The sequence below is a fragment of the Trichomonascus vanleenenianus genome (assembly GCF_965637985.1).
Source record: "Trichomonascus vanleenenianus strain CLIB 3782 genome assembly, contig: TRVA0_018S, whole genome shotgun sequence".
Taxonomy (NCBI): domain Eukaryota; kingdom Fungi; phylum Ascomycota; class Dipodascomycetes; order Dipodascales; family Trichomonascaceae; genus Blastobotrys; species Blastobotrys vanleenenianus.
The window spans coordinates 135,470-150,905 of record NW_027481869.1 but is presented as its reverse complement, the minus strand read 5'-3'; the positions used below and the strand labels follow the sequence as shown (position 1 = coordinate 150,905).

Here is a 15,436-nt window from a genome sequence, read left to right as displayed (position 1 = left end):
TTCTAGTAGCCATGGGGGACAACTGTCCCCCCTCCCCAAATCCCCTGTGGCTCCGCTTCGCGGAGAAATTCTTACAGAGTTCAATTGATCTCCGCGAAGCGGAGCTACGAGAGCTCGAGGGCTGGCCCTCGAAAAGGGGAGAGAAATCAATTACACATTATCTGTATACCGTCCCATGGGTTATTTATCGAAGTACCACCCTTCGTCCAAAAGGGACTGTTCGATGCCGGTCCAGTACTGTCGCTTGTGCGAGATGCTCTTGAAGTCGAGATCAATGAGGCGCCCCCGAATGTACACCATGGGCCCGCCATCTTGGAGATCAATGGCCATAAAGTCCTCTCTGTCGTCGTAGCGATCGACATCTTCGAGGTCGATCTCCAGAAAGACGGTGCAGTCGCGACAGGTCATGGCAACCAGGAAATCCACGGGCAGCTCGACGCCGTAGCCAAGGATGCCCTTGGTATCCCACGACTGCATGAGCTTGAGCTCCTTGATCAGATCGCTTCGCAAGATAAACTGCGTCACTGAGGCGATGAGCCTGGGGGCGGTAATAGCCGCTGGAGCGTACCCCTCGAAAAGCGCGGAGACGGCCTTAGAAACGCGAGACGGGTCGTCAGAGCCGAGATCTAGAGGACAGAACCCCGAGGGCTTGCCTCTTTTGCGGCGTAGGGCACAGGTGCGGCACCGCTGGGCATTTCCCGGGGCGTTGGGCGATTGGAGCAGCCACTTGGGCTTGAACTCGACGACGAGCGACCGCTCGCACGGCTGGACGGCACAATTGGCGAGCTTCAGGATGTGCGTCGGTCCAGACCCCACGAGGTCGACTAGAAGTGCGTGCGTTTCGTCAGCGTTTATGCCGTAGTGCGCCAATGCACGCAGCAGATCGCGCGAAATGAGGACGAGCTCGACGGGTACGATGTATTGCCCTAGGAACGGTTCGAGGTGGGCCTCGGCGAAGCAGTAGAGCTGCTGCGTCGAGGGTGCCCCGCGGCAGTTCTTCCGCAGCCGCAGGAGCCTCTTCTTGAGTTCAGGGTCGCTCCCTGAGTATTGGAAGAGCACATTGGCCGCTCCTTCGGCGAAGTACTGCCAGTTCCCGGGTCGGATTGTGCGCATAATTTACTACCAAAAGCCTACCAAAGCCTACGAAGAACGGGGAATGTTTATTCTACGGCCAAAATCATAGATACAGCTATTGACTGGAACAAAATAACAATCCGAGTGGACTCCAGGGCCTTCCAGTCAGTTCGGGGGTTTCGAGGGTATGCACGTCGCCAGTTTTGGCCAACGGACACTCCCCACCAATCGACACCTCCCATCACTCCATTAATCACCCCACTACTAGGGACATCATCCCTCTGCCAAGCAGAGTAAGCAATTTATTACTGCTACTACCCGCTAGGAAGAGTATAGTTGGGGGCCAGCCCCCAACCCCCTCCGCGTGTATGAATAATCGAATTCTCGTATGAATAAATTGAATTCTACCGGTACTGGTACCGGGTAGTACCCTGATATGGATAAATTGAATTCTAGTTAACTTATGAATAATTGAATTCTAATATGAATAATGCAATTCTGATTTGAATAACTAGTTGATTTCTAGTATGATTAATTGAATCCTGATGACACAACTATCGGACATGCTTGTTACTGTACTACCTGGTGATACGCATGCTACTGCCACTTAGCCACTTGTATAAATCGAATTAGCCTCTCCTTATCTTGCCATGGGGCGTTATAGGCCCCTGTAGGGATTAAGGGATCAATCAGTTTGAAGAGCTGGACTACTACCGGTAATATGGTACCGGGTATAGTATGGTAGTGATACAATGATACAGTATGACGGTGATAGTATGGTAAGGTCTACGGCAGTATTAATAGTATGGTACAGATACTATGGTGAGTAATGGGATAGTAGTGAGAGTACGGTACTGATACTATGATACTGATACTGATACTGGTACTACAGTACTGACACCATGGTAGTTGTTACCTCCTACGCAGGCCCACCTTCGTATTGTAGTGTCCTCCGGTGGTTCGCTGCGCGAACCACTACAAAACGAAGGTGGGACTGCGTAGGAGGTAAGGTAGTAGATACTATGGAAGCGATATATCTTAAGGGCACATATCTGATTAGTAATCGCTGAGTCAAGCATTTTTGGACTTGGAATCCCGGCTGGTGTCCCAAGTGCCTAACACCAACAAACGACGCCATCCATCGACGCCATCAACCATTAAACCCATTAAACGAGGTCATAAAAACGACAAGAGAAGGATGAGCCACATGGATATCGACCACGACGTACCGACGGTACTGGCGACTTTACGCTCCGAAGCGGATCCGGACCTGGCGGCGCTTTTTTACACTATGGAGGACCAATGGGAGCGAAAGCTGTGGCACCAGCTGACGGACACGCTGAAAGAGCTCTTCGCACAGGAGGCCAGCGCGCCACTGCGCCTGCGCGTATTCACTCAATTCATCTCAACCTTTGAGTCCAAGATCAACCAGCTGGCGTACGTCCAGTTTGGCCTCGCCGCCGCCAATCAGTGCGCTTCGGCCAAGGAGGCGCTCGACTTCCTGACCGAAGTCGCCGGCAAAGTAGACGTAGAGCGGCGGGCGGCCAAGCCGTCCGACACGTACCGTGGCGAGGAAGAAGAAGAGCCTAGTCTGGCTCAGCTCGAGGCGCATGTATACGCCGAGATCGAGCTGGCGCGGGCCAAGCTGCAGCTTAACGACCTTGAAGGTGCCCGGGCGCTGTTGGACAAGGCGCAGAATGTCCTCGACAAGTATGATTCGGTCGAGCAGCTCATCAATGCAGCTTTTTACGCCGTAAACTCTGAGTACTACAAGTCCAAGGCGGACTTTACGACATACTACCGCAATGCTTTGTTGTACCTGGCGTGCATCAAGGTAGAGGACCTGACGCTGCTCCAGCAGCAGGAACGTGCCTACGACCTGGCCATTGCGGCTTTGCTGGGTGACAAGATTTACAACTTTGGCGAGCTGCTGCTGCATCCTATTCTCGACTCGCTGAAGGGCACGGACTACGCGTGGCTGTGCGAGATCCTGTTTGCGCTCAATGCCGGCGATGTGCGGACCTTTGAGGGTCTGTCGGGCCACCTGGCCAAACAGCCGCTGCTGCAGAATTCCCTGCCGTTTTTGAAGCAGAAGATTTGCCTCACAGCGCTGACAGAGGCGGTGTTCAAGCGGCCGAGCTCGCAGCGAACGCTGACCTTTGAGACCATCGCCAAGGAGACGCACCTGGTTGGGAGCGAAGTCGAGCATCTGGTTATGAAGGCACTGAGCCTTGGCCTTCTCGAAGGGTTTATTGACCAGGTCGCCGAGACCGTCACTGTTACCTGGCTCCAGCACCGCGTCATGAACAAGCAGCAGATTGAGGTTATGAAGGATAAGCTCATCCACTGGGACCAGGAGGTCAGGGGCCTCGGCGAGTGGATGCAGGACACTGGTAAGGAAGTCTGGACCAGTGCTTAGTACTTATTATATATATATATCTTCCGTCAGTAATCACCTCAAAGGATCCCCTTTTTACAAGTCTCTTTCTCTTTCATATAGAGTCTTCGCCTATGACAGTTGTCCCTCGTTTGAAGGGTCCTCCTGTAGCGAGCTTGTTTCTCCTGTAACAGGTTTTTGTTACAGCCCTGTTGGGGCTCTCAGTTACAGATGTTTGTACATGCAGTGTGACAAAACTACGAACCCTTTTTTGAGGGCCAGCCCCCGAGCTCCCGCAGCTGCTTCGCAGAGGAATAGGAGAATCACGTCTATTAAACATATTCAATAGCTATTGCAATTCGATTACTTCTCTGCGCGAAGCGAATGTACAGGGGGGAACTTAGGGGTTGTTAAGGGAACGGTGGGGATTATTAGGAACAAGTGCGTGAATTGAAGAAAATCATGTCTATTAAATAATAAATATAGCAAGGTTAGTCAAAGTTCTTTTCGATGGCCTCCTTCTGGGCCGGGGTCAACGAATCTGGGAACTTGACTGCGATCTTTATGGCCATGTCGCCGCGATGACCCGGCTTCTTGGAGATTGGCATGCCGTAGTTCGGATATCTAATGATATGTCCCGGTGAGGTGGGTCTAACGTGTTGCACCTTGAGCTTCTTGCCGTCAATGGTCTGTACAATGCGCGAGAACCCTGTCAGTGCCTCCTTGAGCGACAGCGTCAGAGTCTGCTCCAGGTCGTCGCCGTTCCGCGTAAACGTCTCGTTGGGCTTCTCGTCAATGACAAAGACCACGTCCTGCAGGGTCCCGTTAGGTTGCAGATCGCCCTCGTTGGCAAATGTGATCTTGGTGCCGGCTTTCCAGCCAGGCTTGATCTGGACATGCAGGATCTTTTCGTCAATGCCATGCTCCCTCCTTCGCTTTATCTTCATCTTCTTTGTCGTGCCCACCGCCAGGTCCTCAAGGCTCACGGGCAGCTTGATCTGCACCTGCGACTTTGGTAGCTGTTGCGGAGATGGCGCGGCGCCCATGCCTCCAGGCATACCGCCAGGCATGCCACCGCCCATGCCTCCCATGCCGCCAAAAGGCGATGCGCCCGGTGCGCCGCGCCGCCGTGTGCCACCGCCTAGCATGGAGAAGATGTCGTCCTCACCTTCAAACCCGCCGGACTCGGCGAATTGCGAGAAGATGTTAAACGCGTCGGCCGTGCCAAATCCTCCACCGCCGCCAGGGCCCGTAGAGAAGCGGAACGTCCGTGCCCCACCGCCAGGCCCGCCGCCGCCGCCGCCGCCAAATGCTGCAAATGGGTTGCCGCCGGCGAACTGTGCACCAGCCGCACCGTCCTGTGGGCCATTGGCCTCAGGCATGACGCCGCCGCGCCGCGCGGCTTCCAGGCCAAAATTGTCGTAGAGCTGCCTCTTTTCCGGGTTCGATAGAATGTCAAACGCCTCTGATATCTGCTTGAACTTTTCAGTGTCTCCCGTAGGCTTGTCCGGGTGGTACTTGAGCGCAGCCTTACGGTAGCCCTTTTTAATCTGGTTCTCGTCTGCGTCCGTCGAAACGCCCAGCAAATCGTAGAGTCCTTTCTCCTTAACCATTTTTTATATATATCGGAGACGATGATTGTGATACTAAAAGTGTAGAAAAACAAGCCAAAATACGTGTCGTCGGACACAGTTATATAACCTCACACAGGGCTTGCTGAGCCTCTGGCCAGACAATGGTGAGAAGGTGCTCGAATGTTCCTGAAACGTCTGGGTTGTTCTCGTAATCTTCGTGCATTGCGTTAGTCAGCATCTCACTCTTGTATTATGTAAGTCATGGGCGGTCGATTATGTAAGTTCGGAACTTGCAACATCCGATTGCTCTTGGTATGTGGGGTGATACCCGCAGGATTCGGTCCTTCTATGCATTAATATATTAGAGAGCGATATACAGTACGCATTTAAGCCAGGTCCTGCAATAGCAGTATTAATGCAGTACAGGTGTAGTAGGGGTGTGATGGAATGAGCCTGAATCCATACAGTATGAAACAGAACTTTATTTACAGTGCAGTTTCGTATCGAATTGGAATGAGCGTATTGAGTGCAAATCAGATGCGCTTGTAAACTTTGCAACTATGTAGCTGACATTGTGGAGATGTAAACTACTGTAGCCTTGCGAGAAATGTTTACAGCTTTGAGAAGCAATTGACATACCAGTGTGCTATGGGTACCTTGGGTACCTTGGGTACCTTGGGTATTGCATCATACGGAATTAGGCCTCTTCAGCATGGGCAAATGTACAATTATTTTTACTAAAAAATAGCTTATGTTCGTCTGGTACTGGTACTACCGTACATTTCTACCATGACGATTTGATAACTCCACCTAATTTTTCAGCAACCAATTGAAGCTTTACCGTCAATTGGCCATTGTAGGGCCACAACAGACACTACTGTAGTATGGTAGCATTATGGCGGCAGGACTTCTGGAACAAAGGGCATACCACGAAAATTCCAACAATTGAATGAAACGGTTGTCAACGAACAATGGTGAAAAATACCGGGATGCTGGTGTTCTCTGTACAGTACCAGTATTTTGGCGTCTCCCGAAGCTCAGGGATATTATCAACGGTATCGCGGAAGAGTACCGTAGATCTTTTTACTTATTCGTCCAGTCGACTTGTATTTGCACGAAAGAAAGATTAGAAAGAATAGCCCGATTCCTCAAAGAGGGCTGACGCCGAATGCGGTACAACTGAGGCATCCAATTGAGATGAAAATGATTTTGTTGTTTTATAGAATACCGGTATTATATTACTGGTACCCTGCATTTCAAATGACTATCATTATTACCGGTATCGCAGTACCAGTGTGCAATTGATACAAAATTTTGCGCAATTTGTTGTTGTCGAACTATTATCGCTACGGATGTGATGTGTTCTTTGGAATCTTCTTGGGTGGAGAGATTGGTCCCGCTAACAAAGTATCATTCGAGCTCAATTGGTCTAATCAGAGACTGCAATGGATTGATATTGCAGCTTCACTTCCCAAGAGTGAACATTTGCACTGTCAGATGAAAATATAATAAATAAATGAATAATTACAGGGAGTTAAACCAACTTATATTCTATAATTGCAAGCTTTTTACACCCTAATTGGTACATATCAATAATAAACGAGGCATCACCGGTACGCGCTATTGAATGCTAAATCAGTTGGAACAATGTACTCTACAAGTGTGAACAGAAAAGTACGCTACAATCTCTACTCGAGACGAATTGATCCTACTACCTAGATAGCAGAGTCTGGGCAACGGGATATCAATTGTTCGTTTAGAGGGCCCGATTACGACGCGAAGCGTCGCTACGGGGGGGTTTGGGGGCTGGCCCCCCATATCCGACCTACTCCTGGAACTCAATGGCCAGCTCCAGTATTGTCATGTACGGCTTTAGGTCGGCTGCATCACCCCTGTGTGGTCGGTCGGCTTGGATCGCGCACGACACACACACACACACCACACACACACATACACACATACCACTCACCACTTGGGAAGCGAAGAATATACCATGGCGGAGGAGAACGACATGTCGGTGATACTGGTGTCGTCCGGGTACGACCAGTCGATCAAGTTCTGGGAGGCGCTGAGCGGCATCTGTAACCGGACAATCCAGAACGGGGACGGGCAGGTGAATCGCATGGCGATTACGCCCGACAAGCGGCATTTGGCCTGTGCCAGCGCGCACTCGGTGCTGCTGTACGACATCCGGTCGTCGAACCCGAACCCTGTGATGAAGTTCGAGGCGCACACGGGCAACGTCACGGCGGTGGCGATCCAGGCGGAGGGCAAGTGGATGGTGACGTCGTCGGAGGACCACACGGTCAAGGTGTGGGACATGCGCACGTCCAACGTCCAGCGCAACTATAAGCACTCGTCGCCGGTCAACGACGTGGTGATCCACCCGAACCAGGGCGAGCTCATCTCGTGCGACAACGATGGCAACGTGCGCGTGTGGGACCTTGGCGAGAACACCTGCACGCATCAGCTCATCCCCGAGGAGGAGGTGCCAGTGCGCAGCGTCTCGGTCGCGTCTGACGGCTCGATGCTGGTCGCGGGGAACAATACGGGCAACATCTACGTGTGGAAGATGGTCACGTCACAGGATGTCACGTCGCTGCACCCGGTAACGAAGTTCAGGGCTCACTCGAAGTATATCACTAAAGTGCTGCTCTCGCCCGACGCAAAGCACCTCGCCACTTGTAGCGCAGATCACACAGCAAGAATCTGGTCCGTCGAGCGGCACTTCCAGCTCGAGACAACCCTCCAGGGCCACCAGCGATGGGTGTGGGACTGCGCCTTCAGCGCCGACAGCGCTTACCTTGTCACTGCGTGCTCAGACCACTATGTGCGGCTCTGGGAGCTGACATCCGGGCAGATCATCCGGCAGTACAATGGGCATCAGAAAGGTGCCATCAGCGTTGCTCTCAATGACGTTTAGTTTCGCTTTATTTTGCAACTGCTGAATCCGCCCTAAACCGGGCTTTCAATCGTCTTATTTTTAGGGTTCCAGAGAGCGGGGTTGTTGCTCTTTCTTCCCCGGGCGTGAGTAGATTTGGCGGGGGAGGTCGAACATGTCTCTGTCTTTGGTACCAGTTTCAACGACCTATAAGCCTCTGTGTTATCCGTGTAACGGCGGGGACGACGCCTTTTTGTTTTGTTTTTTTGTTGGGCCGTTGCTTATTTCACAGCACGGGCCCGTTCAAGGGGTTTGTCGATGGTGGCTTTTTTTTTTCTTCGATGATGGTGCGTGACGGATAACGGAGGTGGACTACATACATATCGGTTACGTACGCCGCATCTCTCGACACATCGTATGTAATCTCAAGGGGTCGAAGCGGCTAGAAGTGCATCTCGTTTATGCTCTATGCTAAGCCTTATACATGTAATACATGTATTGGTATTGTCTAGGTGGGTCGGTTTGATCAACAACGGGTCAATACGTACTTGGCTGCGGTTAAGTACACTCTCCTCCCCCCCCCCCCTTATGCAGGACCATATAAATACGGCAAGGCATTGCTGCTGATTTTTCAATTTTCTCTCCAAGGTTAATAATGTCTGCAATTTCTAATATCGCCGGTATAGTAAGTTATCACCATCAATTGGGTCCACCGTCTATTGGCTCGGCTATCAACTGGTACACTATTGGGTCCATTATCTATAGGCTCCACTATTATAATTAATTGGGTCAATTATCGAGTTCACTATTAGGTCCTTGTGTGCAGCTTGATAGAATATTAATTTGGGTCCTTGAGTATGGCTATTGAAGCCGTATTGGCCTTGGTACCATTGGAAATAGTACGGTTGACAGACGTATTATGAATTGTGGCCGTTAAGGAGTACCTGCAGGGGGGGTTGACGAGCCCTGCAGAGAAAAATAAAGTGATTCTAAATGTACTAACAAATTACTACTAGATCTCAAGCGATCTGGCTGCAGCCAGCTCTATCCTCGCCACTGCGACTCTGCCAGGCGAGTATAGCTCCATTCTTCGATCCATTGAGAGCGAGCTTGCTACTGTATCTATTCCAGCCAGCTTCCTCTCTGGTCTTACCGAGAGTTTGACGGCGTTGCAGACTGGCACTGGTAGTGTCAGCATTTCCATCAGCCCTGCGAGCACCATCTCTGCTACGACCACTGGCACTGCTACCTCTAGTCCTACCACCACTGGCACTGCTACCTCTAGCCATACCACCAGCGGTACCTCTGCCACCTCCGCTACTAGTTCTAGCACCTCTACGAGCTCTAGTACCTCCAAGGCTGGTGCTATCACCCTTACTGCCTCTGGCCTCAGCGTTGTCTTCGGTATGGCCATGGCCCTTCTCTAAGCTCTACTTTCTTAAATAGAGTACCATAATTCGTCTAATGTAATATTTTATTTTTAATATCATACCGTACGGCTATATGAAGAAGCACCGCTATAATAGGAGAATGAAAAAGGAGGCGAGGAGACTGGACCCCCCTCCCCTATTCCGAAGAGTGACTTAGTAAAAGGGAACTGCAGTTATACGTTATAAGGGCGAAGAGGCGAATGGAGGATCATACATGCAATTTATACGTACCGGAATATGATACCGGTACAGTCATTTTATCGGTTATGATATCTTTGTATACCACTGTATATTACGTAGGTATATCATATTAGGATCAATTAGGTCATTTTCATGAATTTTCAGTGACTCGGATCATTTTCTCGTGGTACGTAGTTACCGGTCTATCATACAGTAGTTGTGACGATTGGTCTGCTTATTGTGGCACGACCTATACGTTCAGCCGAAGAGTGCTAAATACGGTAATGCAGTCTGCTATGCTGGTTTTTGGCGGATCGCCATGCCCCCAAAAAATAACAACTAATCAATCGAAGAAGAATTCGACATTCGAAAGACGAATTAGGAGAACTAACGTTGCATTTCGATTCAGACCCACGGATTAACACTAGGGGTCAGCCTGGTACGCACCCGATCGCGGGTATAGCAGACCCAGCCCCCCGGGGTCAAAAAACCAAATCGAACCGTTACCCCAGAACGAAAAAAAAAAAAAAAAAAAAAACCACAAAATACATACAAGAAATACCCACAGAATACCAAATAAACAGAGAATACATTGTGTTCCACACACCATCCCGAGTATGCAGATTGTGCGGGCCGTTGTGCCTGTGCCCACTCGACGCGTAAAGGCAAGGCTGGCCGCGCGGGTGCTACTTTGGTCTCTTCTATTAAACATTTTGGGAAGGTGATTATGTGCATATCTGTAGGGTCCGGTTGCATCAAGGGCCCATACCCCAAGCGACCTGCCCCAATGCATCTTACAGGCGGCAAATGGCCTAAAAAAATATGTAACTAAGAATAGTGAAATATAGAGCGAGAGAGAATAACAAAATAGAATACGGACCTCCCTCCTTCTCACCCCCCTGCCAAGTAAGTGAGATCTATTGGTAAGATCTAAACCGGTATAAGGTTGGTGAAACTGGGGTTTGAGTTTGCGTGTATCTGGTGTTTGGGGTCTGGATTCGCGAGCAGATCTCGCTTCCCGGTTACTTTTAGTGCATTTTCCTGGACCCCTGCTGGTGGGTGCACAGATGCTTTTCTTTATTTTTCAAGAACCTTCTTGCAGTAAACAGGCGATCAGGCAGGAGAAGAAGGGGAAGAAGGGGAAGATGAGGAGAAGAAGAGAGTTTTGCAGCATCGTGGGGAGCCAAAAAGTATAAAAGGCCCTTGCTACTCCTCCTACATTCCTCAGTTTCTTTCTTCAATTCATACCCCAGAGTATACTTAGAGCAGATTAACGCAATGCCATCTACTACCTACATCACCCCGGTCGTTCCTAACTGGACCACTCTGCCATCCACCTGGCCGAAGCCAACAGCCCCAGCCGCTCCAGCAGTGCCATCCTATCCAGCCGCCCTCGGCCCATCCCCTGATGACAACACTGTTGCTGCTGTAGTCAATTCGGCTGTCAAGTCCAATGCCAATGCTGCGGCCTCCGCCGCTGCCGCTACGACCTCTGCCGCCGCCAGTGGTAGTGCTCCTGCCTCAGCTGCTGGTACTGCTGCTGGTTCTGGCTCTGCTGCCTCTGGCTCCGCTTCTGCTGCCTCTGCTTCTGCCTCTGCTTCGGGCAATTCCACCGAGTCAGCCATTGGCTCTGCCTCGCCTTCTGGTTCTTCGGCAGCCAAGACAAGCGCCTCCGCCTCTGCCTCCCAGGCCAAGAGCGGCGCTACTGGTGTCACTGTCTCCAAGGCTGTCGTCGTTCTCCTCGGTGTCTCTCTCCTTACCAGCTTGTTCTCTAACTAAAACAAATTATCCTGGACACATTCAGTTGACGACTTCACGCTAACCTGTTTTCTGCTTTGGTTTTGGTTGTATTTATTCATACAGTAATAGTAATATCCAGTAATGGAATTTTTAATTGTACACTACCATTTCATTAGCTTTGGTTCTATTAAATTACGCGCCATTCATAATACATACCGGTACATGTAATACGACTTCATTAATGGATGGGGGCTGGCCCTATGGGATTTGGTATCACAGACCATTACTGATTGACAATAGTGTATTGTCCATCAATAGACTTTTTTAATTGTACACAATTCTGCTGTACCATTTCATTATTAGCTTTGACTACGGGATTAGGTATCCCAGAAAAGTTAATTATGGCGGTACAGTGTGCATGGAATAGATAATAAAATATGCCTTATAGGATCCAAGTTTAGATACCCTAATAAACATGATGACTAGAGTTCGTTGACTGCAGAAATTATTCTCCAGGTTAGTAGATTGCAGATTCTCTCGGATGGCTCCGCTCCAAACGACTCAACTGTCAAATCGAACAAGTACTGCGCAATTGCCTCCACCGGAGTATTTTTGTCCGGCTCAAGTCCAAATCTTGCCAGCCGGATTGAGATCACAGCTATATGCCGGTCGTTGAGACCGTAGGATGCCCGAAGATGGTTCGCCTCAATGGACAACGCCTCGTACTTCTTGACAAACGCATACCACATATGCACTAAGCGAACAATTATACGATTAAACCGAAGAAACTCCGCCATCGATGGAAATCCTGCCATCGCCGAAATGGTCGGTAAATTGCCATTCTGGCTCTGCATAAACATATCGAGCCACGATAGATAGTCGAGCACGCGAAATATGCCAAAGTACAGCGACAGCGTAAACGACGGGCAAATAGGGAGCCAGTCATAGCGCGATCCCGTTATCTCAATGTCTATCTCGGCCCTTTTCAGTGCCTGAACGCCCTCAACTTCGTTCACAACAAAAATCGAGAGCAATACCGCCTTCTGCGCGTCCTTACAGCTACCGTTGTACCACGCATGCTGAGAGGCTGCTTGCAGACGGTCAGCTACTCGTTTCGTTATATTCCGCCCAAAGAAGTAGCTATTGTTCTGAGTGAGTACCCTCTGGAATCCTTCGGACAACTCTTGCTCAAACGCCCGCCTTTGGTCAGGAGTCATTGGCTCATCCTCTTCGTCGGCAGCCGCGTTGTTCATCAGCCTTGTCAGAAGCTCCTGAAACGCCATCGCCGAAAGCTCTCCGGCCCTCCAGTCACAGGCAAACTTACAGCGAGGACAATTGACAATAGGGTCCGTGACAGTCTCCACGAGACGCTTTTCGACCTCACTCAACTCGCTCTCGTCGTCAATGTCAATTACAGCCCCGGCCGCAAGTTCGGGTGGTTGCTTGAGGAAATCCAACCCAAGCGACGCAACCTCCCGAAGGTACCCGTTCGTTCCCTCCGATGGATCGACAAGCATTGTGGGCCAGACCTGCTCAACGACGCCGAGATCCAATTCTTCACTGCCGTTGTTCATCACAGTCTTGAATCGCTGCGCAACGAGCGAAAACGGTCGGTTACAGTTTGGGCAAAAGGACGCCTCTTCAATGGCGTCGGTTGCTCTGCACGCCTGGCACCGGCAGTCAAAGTAGTACATAGACTTGAGCGTGTCACGCCGCAGGTGGCGTGCCAGTCGTGCCGAAGAATAGGAAATGGTAATCTGATCGCCCACACGGATTCGCCGGAGGGCCCTCAGTACCACAACATGCCCCATGCACCTATCGCATGCCTGGTTGCAAGGGAGATCTTTGCGCACAGCGATGTCGTAGTCTATAATGGTGGTGTTTGGATCGCAGCTGTGGTTCGTGGCTGCAATAAGCGGGTCAAACGCAGTTCCGACTCCGTTCCAGGGACTGTCCAGGTGCTGCCACTCAAAGCCAGATGTGAGAACAATGCAGTAGAGGTCGATGAATTCCTCGATACCAATGAGCACTTCGTAACTTCTCAGCGCATGCAGCTTTCGTAGCAGTCCCACAATTGGCAAGTACCGGACATCGTAGGCTTTTTCCATTGCCCTGCGGTGGTTACAAAAGTACCTGTACTTGCAAAAGTCGAAGCCCTCTTGCTCTACTAGGAGGCACGTCACGATAAGGCACGAGTACACCCTCACGAGCGCATGGTACTGCGCAGCACTGTCCTGGAAGAGCTTACTAAGCGCTTCTCCAAGCTCGCGGTAGCAATTATTGCAGCAATAGCAGCTCTGGATACCTGCCACGCTCAGAACTGTTTTGTATTTGGCCCGGTTGTCTGTGACAAGCTTGCTGAGTTGATCAGCCTTGAACCCAATCAAGCTTTGGAAACAATCGCAGATCAATGGACTGCACATCGGCGAAATCTTCTTATAGTGGCGGTATATGTCGTGTACGCGCAATGCCAGCTCCTCGAGGGTCTTTTTCGGCGGCTTCAGCTGCCCCCTTCTAATTCGGCGAGCATGCTGTTGCCTCAGCTTGGTAACCCTTACAGCTCGTTCACGCTCCTCGTGAGTTACTCCTTTGGGAGCAGCTAATGACACTGGTGCCCTGGATAGCTCATTGTGGATCTCAATGTTGTACAAATGAATAAAATCCGAGTATAGCTGGTTCTCGGCTCGGGTCTCTGAGCCCAGGCATACAGCCTGTGGTCTGAACACAGCGATGATCTCGCCTGCCTATCGGTTAGATTCAAGTTTCCAAAAGACAAACAAACTGGCAATAGTAAAAATATACCAGGCACAAACTCGTGAGTTGCGGTTAAGCCACGAGTTTTTCCGTCTTTTCCAACCCCAATGGTGGTTCCTTCCGGTAGAATAAACGGATACTCCATGAACAGTCTTTCAATGTCCGCAGTTGAAAGTCAACAAACGGAATTTTGTCGACAATTAACCATTGGTATCTACAGTGAGTTAAAGTTACTCAATCTTAATGCGATATGAAGTCACTCTTGACAAGTCTTTTTTTTTTGTAAACAAAAAATTTCTCAGAAGCCATTGCAATAATAGCAGCAGTACCACTACGTTTTCCGATAATGCTATTTCAATTCCAAATTGCTTCAATGGCGGATGACCAAGAATAAAAAACCAAGTCACATTTATTTCGCTAAGATAAAATCTCAATTGCTCAAGCGTTAATTCAGGTACTCGCTTATTCAAAAAAAACTTCGACCAACCCTCTGGAAAACTCGAGTGGTCCCAGTTCCTCTGACGTACGAATAGCCGTTAATACCGAGACGCTATGTGATTGGACGTACAAGCCCATTGATTCTTCTAAACCGACCGCTGGCCCTTAGGTCTCATCATCTACTAAGCGAACGATAGTCAGCGCCAGCGCGATGCTATGCTATTCATGGTTGATAACTGCCGAGGCACAGGGCATATTCAGGGGTAAAGGGGGCAGGCCAGCCGCATGATATCGGTATGCATCTAGACTTTGGACCGTTGGAATCCACCTGCCTATACCTCTGGACTGGGAACCTCCTGCTGCAGTAGCTATGCTCAATTACATATACAGTAGCAATGAATGAACTTCTTCACCCTTGCTGATGAGCTAGGGGGAAGGAAGCTGTGTTTGAGCGAGAAATTTTGAGAGTGTTGTGAATTATCTCTAAATATGTGAACACTAGCATATGATTTCATGGCCACGAACTTGAATGTTCGGAGCCGAATTCTGTTTTTAGCACATCAAACCAGGCCATGAGCCCGAGGAACCAAAGATAGATCTCAACCAAATGGTGATAAGCCATGTGGAGAGAGCACTACATGTGTGTTCAGTCTTACTGTAGAACAAGGATTGGCTGCTCTTGACTCACACATCAGATCTCTTGCATAGCTACCAACTCGAGCAATATGGCTTACGATGGCGGCATGAGCAATGATATAGGTACAATGTTGCACCAATATTGTAGTACTACAGATATCTGTAATATACTGTGCACTGTATACAGTGTAGTACAAAAGATGAGATAGGCTCAAATTTTATTTTTTCAATTCAATATTGGCTACAACCTGCCTAAAGTATGTTTCACGGCACAGTAATTCCCTCACTAAAGGGGGGACTTCGGGATGCACCTGTCAAGTACGGGAATAAAGATGGTTAGAGACGCCGTGCG

The 15,436-nt window shown here is 49.8% G+C and overlaps 7 protein-coding genes across 7 annotated transcripts; 4 read left to right on the top strand and 3 right to left on the bottom strand.

Moving 5' to 3' along the window:
- Positions 1-180: 180 nt before the first annotated feature.
- On the bottom strand, positions 181-1,113 carry TRVA0_018S01486 (inositol-pentakisphosphate 2-kinase; the record flags this gene model as incomplete). The annotated part of the gene is made up of 1 exon (XM_076684750.1): positions 181-1,113. The coding sequence occupies one exon, from the start codon at positions 1,111-1,113 to the stop codon at positions 181-183; it is 933 nt and encodes a 310-aa protein (XP_076541018.1).
- A 1,168-nt stretch (positions 1,114-2,281) lies between these two features.
- On the top strand, positions 2,282-3,493 carry RPN9 (proteasome regulatory particle lid subunit RPN9; the record flags this gene model as incomplete). Its single annotated transcript, XM_076684749.1, has 1 exon — positions 2,282-3,493. The coding sequence occupies one exon, from the start codon at positions 2,282-2,284 to the stop codon at positions 3,491-3,493; it is 1,212 nt and encodes a 403-aa protein (XP_076541017.1).
- A 449-nt stretch (positions 3,494-3,942) lies between these two features.
- On the bottom strand, positions 3,943-5,064 carry SIS1 (type II HSP40 co-chaperone SIS1; the record flags this gene model as incomplete). The annotated part of the gene is made up of 1 exon (XM_076684748.1): positions 3,943-5,064. The coding sequence occupies one exon, from the start codon at positions 5,062-5,064 to the stop codon at positions 3,943-3,945; it is 1,122 nt and encodes a 373-aa protein (XP_076541016.1).
- Positions 5,065-7,018: 1,954 nt separating this feature from the next.
- Positions 7,019-7,948, top strand: LST8 (TOR complex subunit LST8; the record flags this gene model as incomplete). Its single annotated transcript, XM_076684747.1, has 1 exon — positions 7,019-7,948. The coding sequence occupies one exon, from the start codon at positions 7,019-7,021 to the stop codon at positions 7,946-7,948; it is 930 nt and encodes a 309-aa protein (XP_076541015.1).
- A 613-nt stretch (positions 7,949-8,561) lies between these two features.
- On the top strand, positions 8,562-9,333 carry TRVA0_018S01398 (uncharacterized protein; the record flags this gene model as incomplete). The annotated part of the gene is made up of 2 exons (XM_076684746.1): positions 8,562-8,591; positions 8,923-9,333. 2 exons carry the CDS (start codon positions 8,562-8,564, stop codon positions 9,331-9,333), a joined length of 441 nt encoding a protein of 146 aa, XP_076541014.1.
- Positions 9,334-10,794: 1,461 nt separating this feature from the next.
- TRVA0_018S01376 (uncharacterized protein) lies at positions 10,795-11,295 on the top strand (the record flags this gene model as incomplete). Its single annotated transcript, XM_076684745.1, has 1 exon — positions 10,795-11,295. The coding sequence occupies one exon, from the start codon at positions 10,795-10,797 to the stop codon at positions 11,293-11,295; it is 501 nt and encodes a 166-aa protein (XP_076541013.1).
- Positions 11,296-11,738: 443 nt separating this feature from the next.
- Positions 11,739-13,364, bottom strand: TRVA0_018S01354 (SET domain-containing protein; the record flags this gene model as incomplete). The annotated part of the gene is made up of 1 exon (XM_076684744.1): positions 11,739-13,364. One exon carries the CDS (start codon positions 13,362-13,364, stop codon positions 11,739-11,741), a length of 1,626 nt encoding a protein of 541 aa, XP_076541012.1.
- Between the last annotated feature and the right edge of the window lie 2,072 nt (positions 13,365-15,436).